The 24,607-nt window shown below is 32.2% G+C and overlaps 1 protein-coding gene across 1 annotated transcript in view; it reads left to right on the forward strand.

The window, feature by feature from the left end:
• Positions 1-3,040: 3,040 nt before the first annotated feature.
• The window catches only part of LOC148271531 (transmembrane protein 135-like), a 37,086-nt gene continuing 15,519 nt past the window's right edge, over positions 3,041-24,607 (forward strand). Inside the window, exon 1 of the mRNA XM_088241275.1 lies at positions 3,041-3,647. Within this exon, the coding sequence (XP_088097401.1) occupies positions 3,489-3,647 (159 nt within the window). The 5' untranslated portion in view covers positions 3,041-3,488. The remainder of the gene's footprint in view (positions 3,648-24,607) is intronic.

Here is a 24,607-nt window from a genome sequence, read left to right on the forward strand (position 1 = left end):
GTCTCCAGGGTACTGCCTATATAATAATTCAAAACCCCTAAGGTTGACTTAACTTACCCTCTCAGACTTGATTTCTCAATACAAAATCTATCTATAATCTTTTAATCAAAATTATATTAAATGTGCTACCGAACTTTGCTGTTTGCATTTTTGTTATCACAGTATAATGAACTAAGGAAATTGAAAGACAAAATAATTTGTAAACCAACAATTTTAATAATCAAATATGCATTAAATTAGTATTTTTCCAGAGGTGAAAAGGTTAATAAAGTGATAATAACATGCAATTTTTACTATCATTGAATACTCACCTTTACAATGTTTTACATTTCAAATATGCAGGTAAAGATGCACGCCTAATTTTTTTTTTTTCATTTCCAAGTAATTTCACAATTAAATAAGTATTTTTTTCTTCAATATTTGGCTATTTTGAAAAGAATGGATGGATCGAAATTGCTCTGTGAAATATGAAAGAAAATTTTCTGGCTAAACACCAAAACCTTTTCTGTACATTTGTCGCTCTGCAAAAAACACTTTATAGAGTTGACAGAGAAAGATTGGGGATGGTTTTATCGGAATATGGGGTGAATAGTAACCTGACAGGCTATTGCGTCACTGTATAAGGAGAGCACAGCATGTTAGAGGGTAAATGGGTCATTCACATCGTAGTTTAACATTCTTAAAAGAGCAAACAGGAATGTGTAATGTCACCAAGGTTTTTCAACACATACATCAATAACTGTATGAAAAAATTGAAATATTTATGAATAAGACCAAAAAAAAGTGATATAGTGAGTCAGTTTGAATGGAGATATTCTGAATCAGGTCGAAGAATTTGTGTATCTGAGAAGTATCATTACTAGGAATGGAAAGACTGAGAAAGAAGTTGAAAGGAGAGTGAGTGCCGGGAACAGGGTGAACGGTGTACTGAAATCTACATTGGCAAAGAAATGTTTGTCGCAGAAGGCAAAACTATCAGTTCACAGTGAATGAATGGAATTGGAAAAATAATTATGAAAGTAGGTTGAATGCTGTCGAAATGCGATCTCTCAGACAAATGTGTAGTAATATGGTATGATAGGTGCACAAATGTCGAGATCCGTGAACTATATAATGCTAAGACAAGCATTATCGACAGAATCAAAAAAGGGGTGCTGCGTTGGACGTGTAGAGCAAATGGACAATGAAAAAACGGCTAAAAAGATCTACGATGCAAATGTTGATGGATGCAGAAAACGAGGAAGACCGAGAAAGACATGGCACAATCAAGTCAAATACTTGAAGATGGACATGTCAAGAGTAGAAATAATCGGTGTGCGTGCATGAAAAAATGTATGAACGTAGAGGAGGCAAGGTCTGTATGCAAAGACAGAGTGATGTGGTGTTCTGTTCTCTCGGCCTACTCCAACGGGGAAACGGCGTAATAGTTTATTTGTTTGTTGTTTGTTATGATAAATAACAATTATTTTAATATTGATGAGTGACTGAATGGGGCTTGAACTGTTGAATTTTATATATGGTACCACCACAAAATTAATAATAATTTTTGTTTTTAAAAAAAATCTATTTTAAAAATCGTATAGAAATCGTTTTTTCAAAAAATATACTTAAATTTATTTTGAAACAAAATAAAACTATGATTTTGTTCTTTTAAATATGATCAAATGCACTCACAAAAATAGATAAAACATATTTTTTCCTTAAAATATAAAGGTTTTTCCACTTAGTTTTTTATGAGGAATAATAAAACTACTTCTAGCAACACTAAAAAAACTTTGGTATTGCTAAGCTATAAAAATGATAATGCTAAAGCAATTTATAAATAGTCATGATAATTTTGACAAATGCATTTTTTACCTAATTTTGGGTAAATAAACAATGAAATAATCCCCCCCTTTGCAACAAACTGATAAATAAAAATCGAATTCCTTGTTATATGCCACCGTAAAAAATGTATAATATTCTACTACGATTAAATCAATACCTAAAATAAAAATGTTTTTTTTTTCAGATTACATTTCTAAAATAACTGAACATGAATAATTTGATTGGAAACATGATTTAAAACTATCAAATTACTTTAAAATCTTATTTTAATGAATAACCATGTCAAATTTAATTAGATATTTACTGTTATACTGGACGTTAAATAAATTACTCTTTACTGAATACGTCGTCAATACATTCCTAAAACTTCATTTTCCTTTCTTACTTCGAAAATAAAAATACCTTAAAACTACATTTTCTTCTAGTTCATCCGCTCCTAGAATACGAATAATTTCTCTGTTAGCTGGTCTCCACGTTGAGATTTCCTCATCAAAAATATTTGAACAGTTCAACATCGATTTTCAAAAAAGATAGGCAGGACGTTAGGCTTATTCAAAAACGAATTTATCCATAATATATTTTCTCGTAAAAATTGTCTAAATAAATCCGATTTGAACTACTGAACTCTATAAAATTGAACGTAATATAAATTTACTTTTTCATACTGAAAACAGATTATAGTTTTTGACTGCCTTGCCTAGAACTTTTAAATCTGCCTACACATATCCAAGTCTTGATTTTTTAAATTACAAATTGTTCTCATTCATGCGATCACTAAACTAATTCAACTATAATCATTTCTCTCCCTCTTGCATTCCCACCTAGTCTAATTTTTCCCCCCTTCTTCCTTAATGCTGTATCAATAATTGTTTATATTCTTTTACTTTTACTTTCATTATGTTATGTCTATTTATTTGTTTTTATCACTTGATGTATATCATCCTTGTTGATGCTTACTGGGCATAAGTATAAATAAATTAATTTACATCCCTAGCAAAACTCCGCATCACTTATTTCTCTGAGAAAAAAACAAAATAAATAGTGAAAACATTTAATAATTATTATTTTTGCCGCACTTGGCGCTCATACTGCACAAGTTCAAATTTGCAGAGAAAATTCGCAAATACTCGTTTCTCGCTACATATAAAACGTAAATCTAACAATTCATGGCAACATTATCAATGAATTCGACTTATTTTCTGACAATTAATTTGACAGAAAACAGAAATTCTTTGCAAGTGGTGGCCGTTGGCCGCGTGGGTCGTAGTGAAAATTATTTGATCTGTGTACAGAGATTTATCTGTATACAGAATATATAATCCAACTACAAGGTGTCTGATTTACCAGCCGAAAAAATAAAATATGTGTTTTCATACCTTTGTATCAAAATACAATGCTGTGATTTAAAAGTAGTTCGCGCCTTACATTGTGATAGTTGCTTGGTTGTTTGACGTACAAGTAAATAGTGTTGTTTAAAACCGTAATACATATAATTATTTATGTATTAAGTTAATTTTAGTTGCGGAATGAAGTGTTTCAAAGACATTAGTTCAAAGGAAATAATGTTTGTAAATCCCTAGCGTTGTTCACGGTATGAAAATCTTCAGCAATCGCTGCAAATTTTGTTGTTTCTTTTAATAAATTAACAAAACGCATTAAAAATGGTTGAAGCCAGTAAATTTTACTTCGAAAAGGCTACTCAGGGAATGGAATGTTGTGATCTCATTCATCCCTGGACCAAAGGATGTTGGAATGGGTCTTTTTCAATGCTCATGAATTCCATCAAGGGAAGCTACAAATTCTATGCTGCCCTGTACGCGGTACGTATTCTCTTATCAACTTGTATTTTCTACTGATTAATTTATTTGATGGTATCAATTGATATTGCAGCCCAGTGAGCTGTCAAGGATTTTACGCTATTGGTCATCAAAAGTTAATTGTCACAATTGATTTAATAGACTCTGCACTTACCTAACATAAAACTAGTATAAGAAGGTGTAGTATGTATGCCATGCTTCTGAGCAGATTTATATGTTGTTTTCCTTGGTTATACTGATAAAAAATATAGCGATAACCTGTGTTTAGGGGAATATTTTTACTTTATTATAGAAATAAAAGACGAGTGATACTTTAATCCACAAATTTGGTATTTCCAGTGACCAATTTCATCGCTTTTGCGACATCTTCGAGACTGGTATCTTTATTAAGGAGTTAAATGTAGTTATACAAAACAGTGGTAAGAATAGAGAATTCAAAATTGTATGAAAGTAAATTAAATAAAGTTATTTTTATCTTAAGGATCATTATCAAAAAATTTTCTTCGGGTTAACTAATGAGTTGATATAATGCTATTTTAATGATTTTAAGTATATGATTTTTATTTTTAGTGTACCATCCTTCGTGAGTGTGATTTTTGTCAATTATGATTTCTGAAAAACACAGGGTAAAAAGTCATTAGTAAAAATATAAAACAATGGATATAGTAATGGAGAATGCACGTGTGTTATCTGTTCATTAAGTAATTCTACGTCGGGTTTATTTTTTAATCTATTAATTTTGAGAATTTCTAGTTTGTCAAGTTTATGGCATTTAGGTGCAATATGAATTATTTTTACATTTTTTTTAAAACAAAAGGAATGTCTATTTTCTATTAAATGATTGGCAAAATTTGAATTATCTTTATTATAAGACCATGATTTTATGCATGTTTTATTTCAGAATTCATAATTGACAAAAATCACACTCACGAAGGATGGTACACTAAAAATAAAAATAATATACTTAAACTCATTAAAATAGCATCACTCATTTGTTAACCCGAAATTTTTTTGATAGTGATCCTTAAGATAAAAATAACTTTATTTAATTTACTTTCATATAATTTTGAATTCTCTACCCTTATCTCTGTATTGTATAAATACATTGAACTCCTTAATAAAGATACCAGTCTCGAAGATGTCGCGAAAGCGATGAAACCGGTCACTGGATATTCCAAATTTGTGGATTAAAGTATCACTCGTCTTTTATTTCTATAATAAAATACAACGAACTTCCATTAAGAATTTTCACTTACACACTTGAATATTTTTACATAAGAAAAAATAATGAAATATGATTTTAGACTTGTACACCACATATTTTGAGATGACGATATCAAATAAAAATATAAATTCAAAACATTACTTAATTAGTAATTACAGTTTGTTTTTTAATGTGTAATTATTTATTATAAATTATACATGTTAGTTCTGTATCCGGGCAGATAAAGAGTATAATGCTTATGAGAACCAAAATCCTGGACGAGTGTTCTTGACTCGATTGGCTACAGGTAAAAATCCTGACAAAGAAAATCGAGTGAAGATAAGTCCACCTCGTTGTGTAGTGGTTAGCGCATTCGCCTGTCCTGGGTTCGATTCCTGGCAGGGTTAAAGTGAAAAATCAGTTTTACAGGTGGTTCTACACTGCAATATTACATTGTTCCTAGTCTGGCACCTAAAGCCTAAGACTGATCATCTTATCTTCAATGTAACAAAAATGGTCTAGAGGGGATAATTATGATGATTTTTAATACTTACATATTTTTTCCATTAAAATATTTTAATATTGTTTACGACATATAGGAAATATTGGGATAAATAAAAATAACTCGAATATGCATATTTTTTTTAACTTTTACAAAATTGTATTACAAATGTTACCAGGGCCTCGATTATAATGGGATGTTACAGAGTTATCTTTGACTGACCATAAAAAAAATCGATATTTTTGTATAAAAATGGGTTTTTTTACATGAACATTTAAAGTATCTTCATCGGTAACCTATAATTGAACATGTTTAAAAGAAAAAAATGTATGCATGTTCTGCTTTTCATACAGAAAACTTAATTTTACTTTGTTGATAAAATTGAAGAAAATTTGTTAATTTCCCATTGTAATCCCCTGCAGTGATAAAATATAAATTAAATCACATTATAAAATATAAAATAATGAACAGCAAAAATGTGTACATAAATAGAAAGTATCAAGAAAAAATAAACATAACATTTTTTTTTTAATTTGTAAAAAAAAATCTTTAAAAGGATAGTTTTTAAAATATTTTTTTTTGCGTCACAAAAAAGTCGGGGAGACCGCTAACTTGAAATTATGTTAGCAGTCTCTCGTTAGAACTTCCTTATTGAAATTCGAGTTACGTTGATCTGTTCGGGGAATCGAACCCAGGACTTTCTGAAAGTAAATCATCATCAGTGGCGCTACAGCCCGTTTTGGGTCCTGGCTTCCTCCAGAATCTGTATCTGTTCCTCCCTGCACCCTGCTGCTCTTTTCCAGTTCGTCAGGCCAATTGCTCTAATGTCTTAATTTTGATCTTACTCTGCTTCGTCTGCCTTTCGAAGATGGTATAAAGAATCTTTTTTGGGGTACGATTGTCATTAATTTTGTGCACATGGCCGAACCATTGTAATCTTCTTTTTATGATGAATTGTGCAATGTTGGGTTCGCCATACAGAGCCTTTAATTTATGATTAAACCGTCTCCTCCACACTCCGTTTTGGTTGACAGCACCAAATATCTTCCTTAATATTTTTCTTTCAAATACTAATACCATGTTTACATCTCATTTGGTCATAACCCAGCTTTCGGCACCATATACAATGACCAGTTCGAGGAGAGTTCTGTAAATAATGGTCTTAGTTTTTCTAGTGAGCAATTTGGATCCCAGATGTTTAAATTTCATTCCATTTATTTATTCAGATATTTAGAACATTACAGAAATAAGACCCAATTCATTCTAAATACAATAATAGATAACAAATTACAGTAGATAGTTAATTAAATACAGTAGATAGTTAATTAAAATAATATAACAAAATGTAAAAATAAAAATTAAAAGTTCGAAAGTGCTTTCCTAAGGGAAGGCCCACTGTCGTGAAATATGTTGACATCCGAGGCGATGCGATTAAGTAGCAAGATTGCTCTACCAACCGGCATAACCATTGGCGGGTTGGTTCTGCATCGTGGTAGGTAAAACAAACAATGCAGTCTTTGTCGAAGATAGTTATCAGGTACGAACAGACCTACATCCATCAGAATTTCTGAGTTATGTATGCGACCACCGATCACCTGGAAAAAGTGAACACCCAAATGAACGTCCCTCCTCCTCCATAATGACTGATAGCCTAGCATCCCCAGTAAAAAGTCAGTTGGGAAGAGCCAAGGATAATATCCATACTCTTTTAGGTACAGATAGCGCAGAAATTTTTTCTGCACTCTCTCCACCATCAAAGAGTATCGAGTCTCATGTGGCGACTAGCCTTAATAAATAAAGTTTAAACTAGCCTTAATAACATCTGTTTGCCGCCGATAGCCGTGCTCTAATTTCAGTTCTGCAATTGTTATCATTAGTCATTTCAGTACCTAAGTATTTAAAGGAGTTGACACTGTATATGTGGTGTGACCCAACGTCAATTGCCCGCTGTGCATAGTTTATTTGTGACTTTCTTGCTAACATATATTTAGTCTTAGATGTAAGGTACGGTAGCACAAAATACTTGGCAATATACCATGACAGCGTTCTAAGCAACAAAAAATATTTTTTTGCTGGAAATTAATGAACTTGTTATTTTATTCAATTTATTGTTTTAAAAGTTCATAAGTCGCACTAAAAATAAAAATTTCGGAAATTAAAGATTTTTTAGAATAATCTTTGAATGGTGGCAAATTTTTGCAATTACTTACTTATTTTGTATTTCATCATCTCCCTTTCCGTACTCAGTGGTGCATAGGACACTGCATTTGAAAACTAAATGCGGTTTGTTTTAATCGCTTGTTACATGAAGGTAAGGTGATCAGTCTTGTGCTTCGGCTGCCAGTCCAGGAGCAGTAAAATATTGCACTTGAATAACATTAAAATCAATATTTCACGTCCACTCTGCCAGGAATCGAACCCAGAATTTCGGGAATGTTAGGCGAACGCGTCAACCACTACAGAACGAGATTTATCTTCATACGATTTCCTTATGGAGGATTTTTACCTGAGAGCAGCCATCGAGTCGAAAACACTCGTCCAGGGTTCTGGCTTTATTTCACATACAGAACTTTATTTTTCAATCAACTTTAGGTTTCGTCAAAAAAATTTATAATACAGTAAAACTCCAATTATCCGGATTAATGAGTGCCCGATTTTATTGCTTTTGAAATAATATAGCGAATTAGAATCACATTAAAAACTTTTTTATTTCCTGATGACGATATGAATATTTGGCAATCCGAATGACTGGAGTTCGGATAAATGGAGTTTTACTGTAAATTATATTATGTATCATGCATCTAAGTGAATATAAGTACGTAAATATATAAATAATCATTTTTATTGAAAGTCGAATCCGGCATTTTTAATCGGGACTCTACATGTCATTTTGAAACGTCTTTATCAATAATTAATTATGGACTTATCACAATAATGAAATAATTTATATACGTAACTAAATACGAGTACGTATCTGTTTTGCTACATATTGACTTTGTTTTACGTTTTTTTTTTTTATCTTTTATCTGGGAACATTTAGTCTATTATTATTAAAAAAGTTTTTCTTTAATGTTTAAATTTCTGCACTTTGACCAATTTTTTGTGTTGATTAATTGACCTCTGATAATAATTATTTCAATATCTCACCGTCCAACCGACGCCGACGAAGGAACATTCAAAATACAGATTTAACACATGTTATTAAGGCTGTAGTCTGAAAAAAAAAGAAAAAGAAGTTACGAAATCATACGCTTTAGCTATTTTAAACGCTATTTTTTTTTTCAAAATCGCGCAATTAAAAAAAAAATGCATTAAGTACATAAAAGCAATATATATTGAAGGTATTTCTGTTAAAAAATATGCTTAATAGTTTTATATAACTAAAATTAAATTAAATTAAATCTTTCGTCCGGCGGATTACGCTTCTTAAAATTGAAAGTAAACTTTGGTACGTTTATTATCATATAAAAACTTAGTATAAAATTAAAATTTCATCAGATGATTTAAAGATAATAAATTGTACAAAAGAACTGCCGCGGCAAAATATTGAATTTTTCGCTTTGAAAATAAATAAAAGCATTTTAAATTACATAATTTTTGTGGTATTTTTCATTAATTCTAAGAACAATCTAACATGTTTATTTAATATATAAATATATATAATATATTAAAAATTAATTATAAATGTATTTAATAAATACAGTTGAAATTCTTTTACAAAATAAACAATAATCTCTTGATATAAATAATGATTTTTTTACAATAAATACTAACTCACCAGTTCGTCGATACTAAATTAAATTCTCACACTTTTTTGAAAAAAGCATACAATTTCATTTGCTTTGATTGTTGCTTCCTTTCTTGTAGAATCATAGCATAAAATACAAATATTTTAATATTCTTTTAATTTTAATAATAATAAAATTAAAAATATAATCGTACTTTTTATTTTTTTTTAAAAACAAAACGAAAACTAACTCTGAAACAATTTCACACACACAATAGACTGCTCGCGTACACGGTAATAGAAAAAAACAACGTGTAAAAGTGTGCCTGCTTTTAGAATCGCGGCGCCTACTGTCGCCTGGTGTCGGCCGAACGGGGTAATTGTAAATCGGTGTAAATCGAACCGGCGCAAAACGACGTTTACCTGTAATCATTTTTAATTTATAAAACAGTGTAAATATTTTAGTTCAAACCCTTTATATGGAACTATTTTGAGTGTGTCCAACTGTTAAAAACGAATGTAATTTTTAAAAACTTTTGATTTATCGTCATCATTCCCTTTCCGCTCCTAATGGTGCATAGGGCACTGTATCGGTACACCAATCGCAGCGTTTCTTGATCATTTTTGTTATATGAGGGTAATATGATCAGTCTTACGCTTCAGGTACCAGTCCAGGGACTCTGAAATATTCTAGTGTGGAAATAAAACTTTGAGTTCAACCGGGCCCAAATGAGTTCTACAACATTCATCTAGCTAGAACTTTCTAGCTAGGTGTTGTGTAAGTATACGGGTATATCTAGGTTCTTAACAATTGTAACGCTTTGAGAATAACTCCTTATCAATGCTCTGTTTACTTTTGATACACGAAATCGTTGATAACACTCGTAAATCAATTTCGATAAAATGATTCGAAACAAATCTTCTTCTTCGTTTTTTAATGGCCTTTTCACCTCTCAACTCGGGTGTTCTTGCCAGTGTCGAGTTTTTTGTATTATTTTTTTTTACATATTTACACATGTGTTAGTAATATAATATATACAAGTGAGTAAGTTAGTATTTAATATAAAATATACATATAATTTTAAATACACGTTTATTGGGTGGGGACAGGAGAGTAAGAATATGAATAGGGAACGGGATTTTGATATCGGAGAGGTCGTATAGGAACTCAGGATAACAATCATTAATGGGGCATCCAAAATAAAACATGATTTAGATCTTCCTCCTCAAGCTGACATTCGCACATGGCAGAGTCCCGGACATGGATTCTGACCAGGTGAGAACCATTACAACAGTGTCCAATACGCATTCTGCACATGGAAGATGTCTCGAATTTGTTCAGAATCACTTTGGGAAAACCGAGGCTTTTCTGTTACATTTGGTTTCAATTGAAAAAGATGTCTTCCCTTGGCTTGGTATGAGGCTACCCGATATTCTTGCCATGTGCGAAGTTGCTTCTTCTTTGTCATAACGAGGAGATCACCTAGTGGTAGGAAATTACTATAGGCAGGATCCCCGGATTGGACCGCCTCCTTTGCCAACTCGTCAACCCTCTCGTTACCGGGAATACCACAATGGCTAGGGACCCAAGACATAAAAATTCCTTTACTGGATGCCTCTGATAAAGAAAGAAGAAATCGAGTTTCCACGCAGAAGAGAAGATAATTCTCCAACCTATCTATCTTGACGACCGAATACGGTTGAATGTACACCGGGGCTGTAGGTGGCTCTCGACTCCAAATGTGAGTTCAATATTTGGGGCGTATATATTCGAAACATATCGAAATGGGGCAAATCAAATTGATTTCGAACCCTTGGGTCTGTGATTTTTTTTTTCGACGCCCATAAATACTACTCGTTGATGGAATCCGCTTGTATAATAATATAGAGCCACTAAAAGTTATTGTTTTCCTTTTAGGTTTCAAAAGGTGTTATTATAGAACTACTTTTGTTACACGATGCATGTTCAGAAAATAAGTTAGTGTACTAGATTTTTGAGTCTGAGAGCGCCTTGGTGGCTAAGGCTGTGTGAGGACGGGCTCAATTGTTTGGGATGTTTCGAACCACTCCTCGTATTTCCCTGACTTGGCGCCTTCAGATTATCATATTTTCACCTCCCTGGAGGCACACATGGATGGAATTAAATTTTTAACCATCGAGCAGGTGCAGAAAGAGGTTCTGAAGTGGAGGAAGGCGCTGGCGGGATTGTTTTTCGAGGAGGGCATAAAGAAGCTTGTGCCACGGCTCACCAGTGAACGGTATCGCGATTATGTAGAAAAATAGTCAACAAGTGTACCAACAATATCCTGTAATTTATTTTCAAATACGCTTTTTCTAAAAAAATAAAAATTTCTAGTACACTTACTTTCTGAACATGCCTCGTATTTTGGTACTTTTTTTTTATTTGATTTAATTTTATTTATGAACCCTGACGGATTATTACAATAATTTTACAAAAATTATATATAATTTATGATTAAATAATAATATTTTTGACATCTTTTGAAATTTATAGTACATTTCAATTTATATTGTTTTCAATCTTACATCCACAATACATCCATTGAGATCAAACGCCGAATATCCATGGAAAATAGACGCTTCTTTGGTTTGGAAAGACATCTCGCGTCTCGCAAAAAGAGTTGTCGAGAAAATTTAGTCACCATCTACATACAAAATACGATTGCGCTGGTTATTGAGTAAAAAAGATGAGACATCTCATATTTGAGAGGAAAGGGCTAAGAAATGTATTCGGAGCTGTGCAGGAAAATGTGTTGTAATTTCAAAATGGATTCGCGTCAGGCCCTAGCTTTTTTATTTGCGTATAAGATTGTGCAAAAACGGAAGAAAAAAAGCAGTATTGGGTGAGGAAATGGGTGGATCGTCGAATTGACTTTGGAGCCGGTTCAACTCTCGTAAATGTCGCAAATGAATTGCGGTTGGAGGATGCACAGCAGTTTAAAAAAAATATTCGGATATCTGCAGTGGATTTTGAACTGCTTTTAGATTTAGTAAAACATCAGACAAAATTTCGTGATGCGATTCCTGTTCATGACAGATTAACTGTCACCCTTCATTTTCACTCGTTTTCTTGTCACGATTCCTGTACTGTACTGTACTGGTGGTTTAACTTAAGCTGGCGGCGCGTTCAGATAACTCACACGAACGCATTTAAAATCTACAGGTGTTGATTAAAAAATAACCTGTTTTCAATTTTAACCAAATGTGCTATCTTTTTTTAAAATTCGGTGTTAGATTAGAGGGTTGTGTTTATGAAAAAAAATTCAATGGGTTAAGAAAGTGTAATATTAATTTACTAAAATACTTTGTTTCATTATTTTATATTTTTCAAATAATTTTTCCAAGAACAGGGGGCAATTTAAATTTGATAAATTGTATTTTTTTTATAGTCAATTACTCAGAACTAGAATGCGAAGTTTTGTATATTGTTTTAATTATATAAATAACAAGATTTATTGTTTATCAATAAGTGTGTATACATATTTTTTTCGATATGATTTGTACTGTGCATTTTAATTACACTCTTATTTATTATTACGATGAACACAAAATATTTTTTAATTTATTTTTTATTGGCGATATCAACAGTAATACATGTAATAAAAATAAAATATACAGAGAATAAAACCAATGACAGATATCCACAGAAATACATTAAATACACGTGTGTTTGTGTGAGTGTAAGTGTTTGAGAGGGTGGGTGAGTGGGTGTTATATTGGAATGAGGGTGGACATGTGTGTAAATATTATTGCACAAGTGTCGAAAATATAAATAAAATATTAAGAATTAGATATTAAGGATTAAATAAAATATATGCTTGTTTAAAAATAAATACTCGTTTGGATTAGAGAGATTTTTAAAAACATTTAATATATATAACATCAATATTTTTAAAATCAGTATTCTGTACATTTAATTTTTTTTGTGTAAGTTTTGCGAAAACGCCATCACTACATAATCGACCTATTCATGATTTGATTAAATGAAAATACCTGCATATTTATAAACCAGTGTTTTTAATACGTAACTTAATACTCGTACATATTATTATATTTTTACTATTAAGAATCGTACTCTTTTCATAATGCGTATGCCGTGCGATGTCATACCACGGGCTTATTCACAGATACTACACAATGCGTATGTGTAAGTATAGCGCACGCGCCAGCTTATAAAAATCCACCAGCACAACTTGTGGTTAACATTCCATGAAAATTAATTTTCCTCATAAAGATGTATTCATTAAATAATTATTTATCTGCCCATTGTCGTCCGCTTATTTTATCAAATTAATTCAATCAATTTAAAAACAAAAAAATGCAAAAAATCCAATGCGCTGTTTGAGAGTGCTCTCAGCTCTTCTGACATTGACGTAAGACTGGAGACTAGATCTCGAGTGCAGGAATAAACATGTCCACTTGCGACGCATGTAGTCTCGGCGACCAGTAACGACTCGTGTCCGAGAGTGCTCTCAAGCCCACATACATTTGTGAGTCTGATCTGAGACTGCTCTCGAGACTATTTTGTCTCAAGTGGACACTTGCCCTAATAAGACCTTCATTTCGGCGGTTCTGAGTAGCCCTTTGGTACGAACAGTGTCAGCCCGCGCTTCCACAGCATACGTCATGATGAAACTAACACATGTCTTATACATTCTGACCTTGCTATAGGTACGCATATCCTCATTTCTCCATATTACATTTCTGACACCCCGACACAGTTGATGCTTTGTTGACATATTCGAAAAAAATACTTATGCATATTCGAAACTTGAGAATGATGTAATCAAACCTAGCTCGAGAAAAAAAATCTGTTTTTATATTAGTAGGTAATAAACTCTCGGGAAATAATACTGTATTTGTGGGTTTGAGTGCGGTTTATGTTTTACGAGTATATTAAACGAATACCCATGAATTTCGTGCCATCCCGCTTTCAGTTCAGTATTGATTAGCTGCACTGCAGCAGTGGCCAGGGATGTCTCCTTTTCACTATTCACTGGAACGTATTTAGAAAATAAACAGGATGCCATAAAAAATGTGACTATTCTCATGCATAATATGTATTATGCAAAACATACGAGTACTTGCATACATAATATTGCCTCAATAATGTATACTGTCCAATTATGGCATCAACTATCATATAGTTTTCATGAATACGAGTAATATGATTTTTTTACATAATTTTATTTGTTATTTTTCCATAAATTTATTTATGCAACTTCTTTTTCTTCTTCTTATCAGCCCGTTTCTCTCCATTGCTGGATATAGGCCTCTTCCAATTTTGACCATGTTTTTCTGTCTTGGGCGCTCTATTTCCATCCATGTCCCGCGAGTTCTACAATGTCATCAGTTTTTCAGCATCTCCTCTGTGGTCTCCCTACTTTCTTTTTATTTTCGTAGAGTCTCCGATTTAGTATTCTGATAACTTCTTGTCTCGCCACATGACCCATCCACTGCCATTTTTGTCTTCCATATTTAGATATCAGTCACCTTTGTACGGCGTCTTATCTCCTCATTCCTTATTCGGTCTCTTAAGGAGACGCTTGACATCTGACTTCCCATAGACCGCTGAGTGCACTTGATTTTGTGGACATTTCTGGCAGCGCGCGACATGGTTTCAAGACCGTATGTTGCCACCGGCAGAACACGAGAGTTGTAGACTTTGACCTTTAGATTATTTGGGATGATCTCCTTATTTCTAAAAACGTGTTAAGCTTGGGTTCCCTAGGACAGCGGTGCCCGTATCTTAACGGCCGTAGTGAACGGTAATGCGGTGGACAGCCGTCGAAACCGTGACTAGAGAGTGGTTTCCTAGGAAAACGGTATTGACAACATTTATTAACTCCGTTTTACTAGGAAACCACTCTATAGTCCTTAAAATGTAAGATGATTAGAATGACAGTTGTCAGAAAAACTGACGACATAACTTTGTAGTAACGTCTAAGGAGTGATTTATATTGACACACGAAAAATCATTCGTATTTGGTAAGTTAAAATATTTTTTTAATACGATTTTTGACATATAAAACGGATGTTCCATTGTGATCGCGAATACGATAAACAACCATGGTGATAAATTGTTATCACGTCGCTTATTAACACGTCGATAGTTATTTGTGATTGAGCTTCAGGGCCCGTATTACAATGGAAAGTTAACATAATTATCTTCAATCGTATATAAAGTTAAATCGAATCTGTACGAAAATATGTATATTTGTATGGAGATTCGAAGTATCATCGTCGGTAACCTTTAATTGAACGCATTAAAAAAAAATATATATACACATTTTCGTACAGAAAAGTTTATTTTACTTTATAGGTAATAAATTTAAGGTATCTCTGTAATTTCTCGGGTCTCAGAAACCACTAGATTGACTTACCTTCACCCGATTTCAATTTTCAGAATGTTTACTAGAGTAGCTATCGAGCCTAAAACACTCATTCGGGGTTCTAGTTTTACTTCACACTCATAACTGTATTATTTATTCCGACCGGACATGGGAATTTAGTTCACACTCTGGCTATATCATCCAAAATCGTATTTTTTATATTAAAACATACTTTATATATTGAAATAAATAATTAATGAATTTAAAAAATTACAACAGGGATGGAAATTACCTTAAAAATGGGAATATTTAAATTTTGGCATTTACAGGACTTAAGTGGCCACTTTTCACACTGCGTAACATTCACCATTTTGCCTATGTTTCAACATCCATATTTCTTTAATTTTTCAATTTGTTGATTTTAGTGAAGTCAAAGAGCTGAAACCTTTATTGTTGTGAAGAGATTTATCTGACTGAATTATTTCACGTACTAGGCAAAGCCTAAAAACATTTTTTTCAATTTTTCCAATCCAGTCTTTTGTCTACAAACACACAAATTCAAATATTGTCATTTATCAATTCAATCATCATCATCATCATTATTCCCTTTCCGCACCTAATGGTGCATAGGGCACTGCATTGGTACACCAATCGCAGTGTATATTGATAAAAAAAATACATGAAGGTAAGACGATCGGTCGTCTACAAACACACGAGTTCAAATATTGTAATTAATTAATTCATTCATCATCATTATTCCCTTTCCGCACCAAATGGTGCATAGGGCACTGCATCGGTACACCAATCGCAGTGTATATTGATAAAACAAAATACATTAAGGTAAAATGACCGGTCTATCGCTTCAGGTACCAGTCCAGGTACTATGAAATATTCTAGTGTAAAAACACCTTTTTTAATTAATATTTCATGTCAATCGGACCTGAGGCCTGTTGAATGGCAGGCATACGCGCTGACCACTACATCACGAGGCTGACATGAATGAACTCATTATGTTTTCATAAAAAAACTTTTTTTTTTTTTTTTACATTTCCAACCATAAAATACATACCTGTAATTAACTAAAGGTAAGATATTTTTTATGGTCTTTGCGATGGTAAATATGCTTCGTTGTCGAAAGTATTTAGAGCCTTCGTGCTAAAATACCCATTTTAAAATATGCTTATAAACATGTATTGCTTAAAAACGTTCTACACGCCATTTCGATGTTTCCCAACATAAAATGACTGACGTACCCCACCCCTTCTTGTATTTTCGGTTACGTGTCTATGCGAATTGACCATCTTTTTTTTCAATTTAGAGATAAAAAATCGAATTTTTATTCGCAATGAAAACATAGTTTAAAACAAAAAAATTAAAACATCTTGGTTTTTAAGCACTTTTTTTCTGCTGACCGGTATCAAAGCTTGCATGGTAGGTAAACGCGCTGGCCATTACACCACGAGGCGGACAACTATATTGTTTAGCTACATAATTTATTTATTTTTCAATTCACGAAATAAACAAAAAAAAATACACACGCGCTTGCTTACTCACGGATATGTGCATAAGTTTGTTTTATCTGCGCTATGATTTTTTAAAGTTTCGTAATTTTTAAATTACTCCGCCCGCAACGTTACAAGTTCTAGTAGGAGAATTCTGCTGATTGTTGAGTTGGCTTCACGGAAATAGGAAATCCATCAATAATTGATTTGTAAGAACTTGTGACGTATTTCAAAATAGTTATTTTTTAAAGTTTTTCAAACATTTTCAAAAAACTTCGCGTTTTTAATGCTCTAGTTTTTACCACGTGATACTACGCACTAAACATCCTAATTCAAATCAACTTTACCTGTCTGAAATAAAATATGAATAATGTAAATATCCCATGACTATCGATCATCATCATCATCATTCCCTTTCCGCACCTAATGATGCATAGAGCACTGCATTGATACATCAATTGCAGCGTATCTTAATCATTTTTGTTACTTGAAGGTAATATGTTCAGTCTTACGCTTCAGGTACCAGTCCAGGGACTATGAAATATTATTGTGTAAACACCTTTTTAAATAAATATTTCAAATCAATCATGTCGGGAATCGAATCCGAGACCTCTTGCATGGTAGGCAAACGCGCTGACCATTACACTACGAGACCGACTATCTAGTATCGATCAGGAGATCTACAAATGACCTTTTATATATTTTCTAATAAATAGCCACAAGAATGATCTAAACGGTTAAGTTTTATACATTTTGTGTCCCACATAGACCAACTAGACCATTATTTTATTATAATAATAATTATGAATCAAATTCACTTGCTGCTTGCGAAGTAAATTTGCAGCGGTTGCAAATCAAGCGGCTTGCAAATCAATACTGATCACGCCACTTGCCAGACGGCAGATGAACGCTCGTATTAGTCTGGTTCGCGGTTATGAGTTATCTTTGTTCACTTTGCCGCTGAACCCTAATACAATGAATGCAATTACCTACCTTGTACTGGGGTTCTGGCACCTTATTGTTCGGAACTTCTCTCGCAGCAGGCAGGATCAGATCCTGTGCTCAATAAGAGGGGCACTTGACGTGGTTTCTTGAGTATTATATGCGATTACACGACACAGTGGATAAAATGAATTATTGATCGCAAAAATTACTTACTCGCGATCGCGGTGAGAATATCAAAGGCACATGCACACACAATGACAGATCAGTTCTTATTGTTGGGACCGAAAACAATATTGGTACCTATGATAGGAATTGCAACATCTTAACCAGGGTCGAGTAGGTAGCAAATAAATTTGAACGCCTCAAACTAGTAAATGTGCTATACACACATACAGTAAATGTGGCGATGATTTATGTAGATCTTTTTTATACCACGCGTTCTAAAAAATAATAAATGAAGGATTTGAGAAAATGATTTGATATTTACTCCTCTGTTTCTAATTTTGCTATGCATTATTTATGTAAAATAACCGATTAGCGGTCTTCATGCATTTTCACATGGTTTTAAAATTGCGAAAAACTTTTACCCGGTTTGATATTCGTTAAAAAATATAGTAATAGTTTGAGAAACCCTGACTCACGAGATGTGTTAATCTTAAATCATCTATGTCGTTATGTTCTCAAAACATAAACATTTTCTGGATTAATGTAAAAAATTAAATCATTAAAAAATTAAACACAGTCACAAAGACAAAGATATACCTCCTTATGCTCCCAACGAAATCAGAATCTTTACGGATGGTAGCCTGCTCGACGGAAAAGTGGGAGCGGCATTCGTTCCTTTTGAGAGTGATAAAGAATTACCAGGCAGAACATTTAAATTAGATAATTTCTGCTCAGTTTTCCAGGCTGAACTACTCGCAATACGAGAAGCTCTCGAATGGTTATTAAAGAAACCACCAGAGAGATGGGTTATTGCAAAAATATTATCAGATTGTCGTTCGGGCGTTCAAGCTATAACAGATACTCGGTCGGTAAATCCATTCATTGTAGATATTCAGAGTAAAATTAAGCATCTAAAAATAAGAGGGATGAACATTCAAATATGCTGGATAAGAGGACATGCTGGTATCGTAGGAAATGAGAGAGCGGATGAACGAGCAAGATCCGCAACTTGTAAAAGAACGGCACCTTTCTTCTCAGAATTTCCCCTTAGCTTTGCTAAACGCTGTATAAAACAAAATACGCAGCAGCGTTGGGAGGATCATTACCGCGCTTCTTCTGCAGGTAAAATCACTAAAATGTTTTTCCCAACGCTGGCTGATGCAGCAAACTTCCGTCATCATCACCAAAGTACTTTCGAAACGACCCAAATTTTTACCGGACACGGAGCTATGAGAAGTTATCTATATAGGTTTAAATTAAGGAATGATGACTATTGTCCATGCGATGATATTTCTTCACAGAGTATAGAACATCTGTTATTTCAGTGCCCATTTTTCAGTTTGCAACGCCATAATCTTGAAGCAGAATGCAGGAAAGATGGAATATCCTTAACAGATATCCACACTGTAGTAAAAAGTAGTTATCATGCGCCATTGTTCTTGAACTTTGCAACAATGGTGATTGGACTCATAAAGGTAATAAACCAAAATCAGTGATCGAACATCCCATTTCCAAGACAAACAAAAACTTTTTTTTTCCGAGTACCTTAGCCTTGTACATGACACGTAAGGCTACTAAATACAGGGGTCCAAATATATTAAAAAAAAAAAAAAACACAGTCACAAATTAGTATTGTTTAAACATTAAGCATGTTTTGTCAACAGGTTCTATTTAGCTGTTGCATAAAATATAATATACATCTTGACGCTTTCATTTAAAAATAATGTCTATCTCTTTACTAGGCAAGTCTGTATCGAATGATAAGTAGTTTACGTAAACATTTTTGAGTTAGGTTAACCCTATGATCCCTGAACATAGATTCAGTAAAGTTTTTGAACTTTTTCTTTTAGAGTTGTTTTATTTATAGCTTGAAAACGATTATGTATTTTTCTTGCTTTTAAAAAAAAAACTCTTAAGTATATAAAATAAATTGTATAAATTTGTACCGACATGGAATTTCACTGTAAAAAGTTGTTATTTTTTCAAGACAAATTAAAAGCATATTAATCAAACCACAATTTTTTTTATTTTTTAAAAACCACTTGCTATCATAATTATAATATTACGATTTATAAAGGAGTAGTAATTTTACAAAACCAAACTAGTGACCGTCCGAAGTTTCGGTTTAGACCTGTTTCGGCCAATTTGACTCCAACCGAAACCTGCCGTCAGGATGTGTCAATTATGTGATGTGACATGTGATCTTTAGTTTGTTTTGGTTTACTATTATATGCATAACTATTCTTACACAAAAAAAATACCGCAATGAGAAAGTTTAGTGTTTTTTTTAATATTTTTTTATTTGTTGATAATAGACTATTAAACTAAGCTATTTTTTTTTATATATCGTATTATCAGCGCTATGATTTTCAAAAGTTTTGTATTTCTGAAATAACTCCGCGTGTGACGTCAGAGGTTCTTCTCTGTCAGTTTTTCCGATCGGTCCGTTTACGATAAGCAAACCGGATATCCTTCACCGCTCTCATATCATTGCTCGGTTCATATGAACCAGTGACATCGTTCAAATTAGTGAGTTTTTATTAAAATATTTTTTATATTTTTTTTCGTACATTTTCAAGAAACTTTGCCGCACAATTTAATGCTCTAATATTTACCGCGCGCAAGAAAACATATTTTGTATCTAATTTCCCGTAGGGCTGAAGTTCCTTATTAGAGATTTTGGATTATTGTCCATTCAAATAATTCGTTATTGTATTTTTTTTTATATATTTTTTTTATTATATATTTTTTTTATTATATATTTTTAATTTTTTTTTTATGTATTGCCATAAACTAACATAAAAAAAGATTTGTTGACTATGGTTATTAGTTCTAAGATCTTTCATATTTATATTTTTGTATTTTACGCAAAACTGATCCCCAGTAGCTCAATCACAAATAACTATCGACGTGCTTAAAAACATGTTAAGCATTTAAGCAATCACAGTGTACATAAGTCAGCGCGTTTGTAATCTTTAAGTCAACGCTCGTGTCGGTTTGTTTTTTATTTTCCTCGTAAATAAATACAGTTTACTGGCGAAAAATCGGCGTTTACTATAAAAAATAATACAATATATTGCATTTGCAAAATAGTAAGGAGTATCCAATACAAAAAGGTGAACATTAAATTACAATTACTATGACGACTGCTTTTCTTGACATTTGGCTTGCCAATCGCTGGCTAAATGCAATAAATAACATGATAAATAATAAATAAAAATGGCATTTTTGGAATGTTTTCCATATTTACACCGGTGAAATTAAAATATGTGATTGCGCAGCAGGATTATACGTTGCGAAACGTAAATATTTTGACATTTAATATTAGGTGTTCACGAATGTTCCATTGTGATGGTGAGAATATGTTATCACGTCGCTTATTAGCACGTCGATAGTTATTTGTGATTGACCTACAGGAGTCATTTTTTGGATCTAATTACTTCAAAATGGCCGCCGAAACTATTGAAATATGCCCAAATATATACCGACAGTGATTAGTTACGTAAAATGCATTCTCATATAACATAAATATTACCCATATCTGAGTTTTTTTACACCAGGACGAATTTGTGCCGTCAGGGGAGCATAGGGTTAAACAATTAAAAAGTGTTTCTTGTGAATTTTAATAATATTAGTGCCGATTGTCTTGTGGTTTTTTAAAAAATAATTAGCTTACGCTAATAAAAAATCCATGATAATTGTCCATTATAATAATGTTATTTTGATCGATTTTATGGTATTTTACAACATTAATGACGCCGCATTTTGGGTTAAAATTTTAGATCTAAGTTTTTACAATATTTCGTGGGGTCATTTTGTCGAATGTGACGTGACGTGACGTCTCGCACCGAACAAGACGAGTTTTCTACGATAAAACGCAAGATCAGCTCATTAAACTATGGACCTTGAAGGATTCATTTCGACTTTAGAACGCTTCGAAACGCTTAGCTAATCTTGTGATCATTTTAATAAATTTCGTAATAATTATTGAACTATTGGCCTACGACGCGATAGTGCAATTTTAAAAATAATCATTAATCCATCGCAATGAAGCAATACTAAAATATGACACACTTGTGTCAAATTTAAAAAAAAAAAATTATGTTTGAGCACTAACTTTGTGATTATTCTTCATATAATTAAAATTAAAATGTATCGATTTTAACCACATGTTATTTATTCTATTACCGACCGGTTTCTGAGCTACTACGTGCTCCCTTATCAAGATATAACTTATTTTATTGTTATTTTTAATTTATTTATTTTTTTATTTTATTTTATTGAAATAAACGGCACTTAGTGCCTTTTACATATTAGTTACAAATACAATTAAATATACATACATGTAAGCATAAGTAATACAGAACATTTAAAACAATATTATGAATTAACAAATTAAGAAAGTCTAAAAAAGATAAACTACATAAAAGAATAAAATATTACCAGTTATAGAATTATTGATAAAAAAAAGATAATTTGGTATTAGAAATACTTTGAACCAGTTAAAAAAAAAACTAAGAAAACAATTTTGAATAACATTAAAAAAATATATATATATCTGTATTATTATTGAAATTTTGCAAAAGATTCTTTTTAACGTTCCCACCCGTAGACTAAGAAATAATGAAATGCTTTTCCTCGGTCACTACAGGACCAATTATGGTGCACAGTCGCCTTTGCCCAGAATGATCAGGCGGGTGAACGATCATCAAGATCTTGATTATTATGGTGTAAGGATGTCTTTCTTTACAAATCAGCTAAAGAATCTGTATAGTTAGCCTATGCTTTTTACTTAATCTAAAAAATCTATCATCTGTCTTTGCTGCTTATTTCTGTTCCTTATATTTTTTTATTCCTTTGTAAAAATTTCTTTTAATTGTAATGTTTATAATGGACTTTGTCCGTAAATAAATAAATAATAAATAATAATAATAATAATTATTTTAACGTATGTGTGTATCTTTTGATATATATTTATTTCATTTTATTTTATTCTATTTTATTTTATTTTATTTGGGAAATCAACAGTTCTACATACATATTTTTAGTAAACAAACAGATATAGTGTATAAACTCAGAACTAATAACAGATTTCCACATAGTATACAAAGTTAGTAAAGAAAATATATTACATATCAAATAAATACATACAATTTATACATATAAAAATGTTATTTTCATGTACTCAATAATCAAAGATTTTTTAAATATTCATTTTAAGAACATTAAGTTACTGTAAATTGGGCGGAATAAGGACAAGAATGCTTGAAGAGAGGATAAGGAGGGGAGGGGAGATGTACATATTTATTATTATAATGTCTACTAAGTTACATAATACATTTTTAGTGTAAATTTTAAATCTGACAGAGTGATGTTTGTGTAATCTATATTTTTAAATTTTGTATTGAAAAAGTCCTACGAAAAAAAGCATTTTTAACATACGATGTTTTACTTATTGGTACATGAAACAGGTGGTACCGTCTACAAATCCTGGCTGGCACATGTATTGTTATTAAACCAAGCAGCTCTGTACAGTCAACCATTCCTGTCATAATTTTGTAAAGCAGTAGTTGGTCCGCACACACTCTGCGGTATTGTAGAGAAATGATTCCATGGAAGGTGGAGGCAGTGAGAGTAGATAGTTTCATTAGTACAACATTTTGACCAATCTTGACCAGTCTGTTTTTTGGTTAGCTGGAAGATATTTCTTTTAGCAATAAGTCCGCCAAAGTACTTATTCTTTGTACTTGAAGTTTTAAATAAAATAAATAACTTAGAAATTTTCGACATCAGTACTACACAATTATAATTATTAACAAAATTATTGAACACTACAATGACGTACCCGACTACTTAAAAAAATATGTTAGAGACAAATTTAAAATCATCATTGATGACTTTTTTAACCAGTCGAGACATAAAATGACTTAGCCTTATATTAACATATTACAACAGAGATGAAGAACATTTTAGAGAGGGTAATATAGAAGTCTAGGCTTCTACAGGGCTTATGACCTGTCATTGGCTGGTTTAAGTGGCCACTTTACACACTGTGTAACATTCACCATTCTGCTCATATTTGAACATCTACATTCCTTCAATTATTTAATCTGTTGATGTTTGTGAAATTAAAGAGCTGAAACCTTTATTTATGCGTGTGAGATTCATCTAATTGAATTATTTCACCTACACACTAGGCAACGCCTGAAAATTTTTATTTTTTTCAATTTCTATACTTCTTCATGGACCAGGTGGATTTATCAACAATATTTTGAGTTTGTCCAAAATTTTGTAGACAACCTTATATGTGTACGTTTACTTGACATCATTGTTTCTTTTATTTTTTAAATTTAATTTATTTAGTTGTTGTACAAAAATATAAAAAAATAGTAAATACATCCTGTGAAAGTTTTTCACAAATTTAATGAGAGAACATGTTACACAGTAAAGAGAAAAAATAATATATAATATAAGACAACAATATGAAGGTTAAGGGATGAGAAAGTGGAGGAGAGGGATTTTCATAATATAGTTGACCGATTATAAATTTTGATATGATAATAAC

This window comes from Micrasema longulum, unplaced genomic scaffold, assembly GCF_059751315.1.
Source record: "Micrasema longulum isolate JH-2025_06_02 unplaced genomic scaffold, ASM5975131v1 h1tg002820l, whole genome shotgun sequence".
Lineage (NCBI taxonomy): Eukaryota > Metazoa > Arthropoda > Insecta > Trichoptera > Brachycentridae > Micrasema > Micrasema longulum.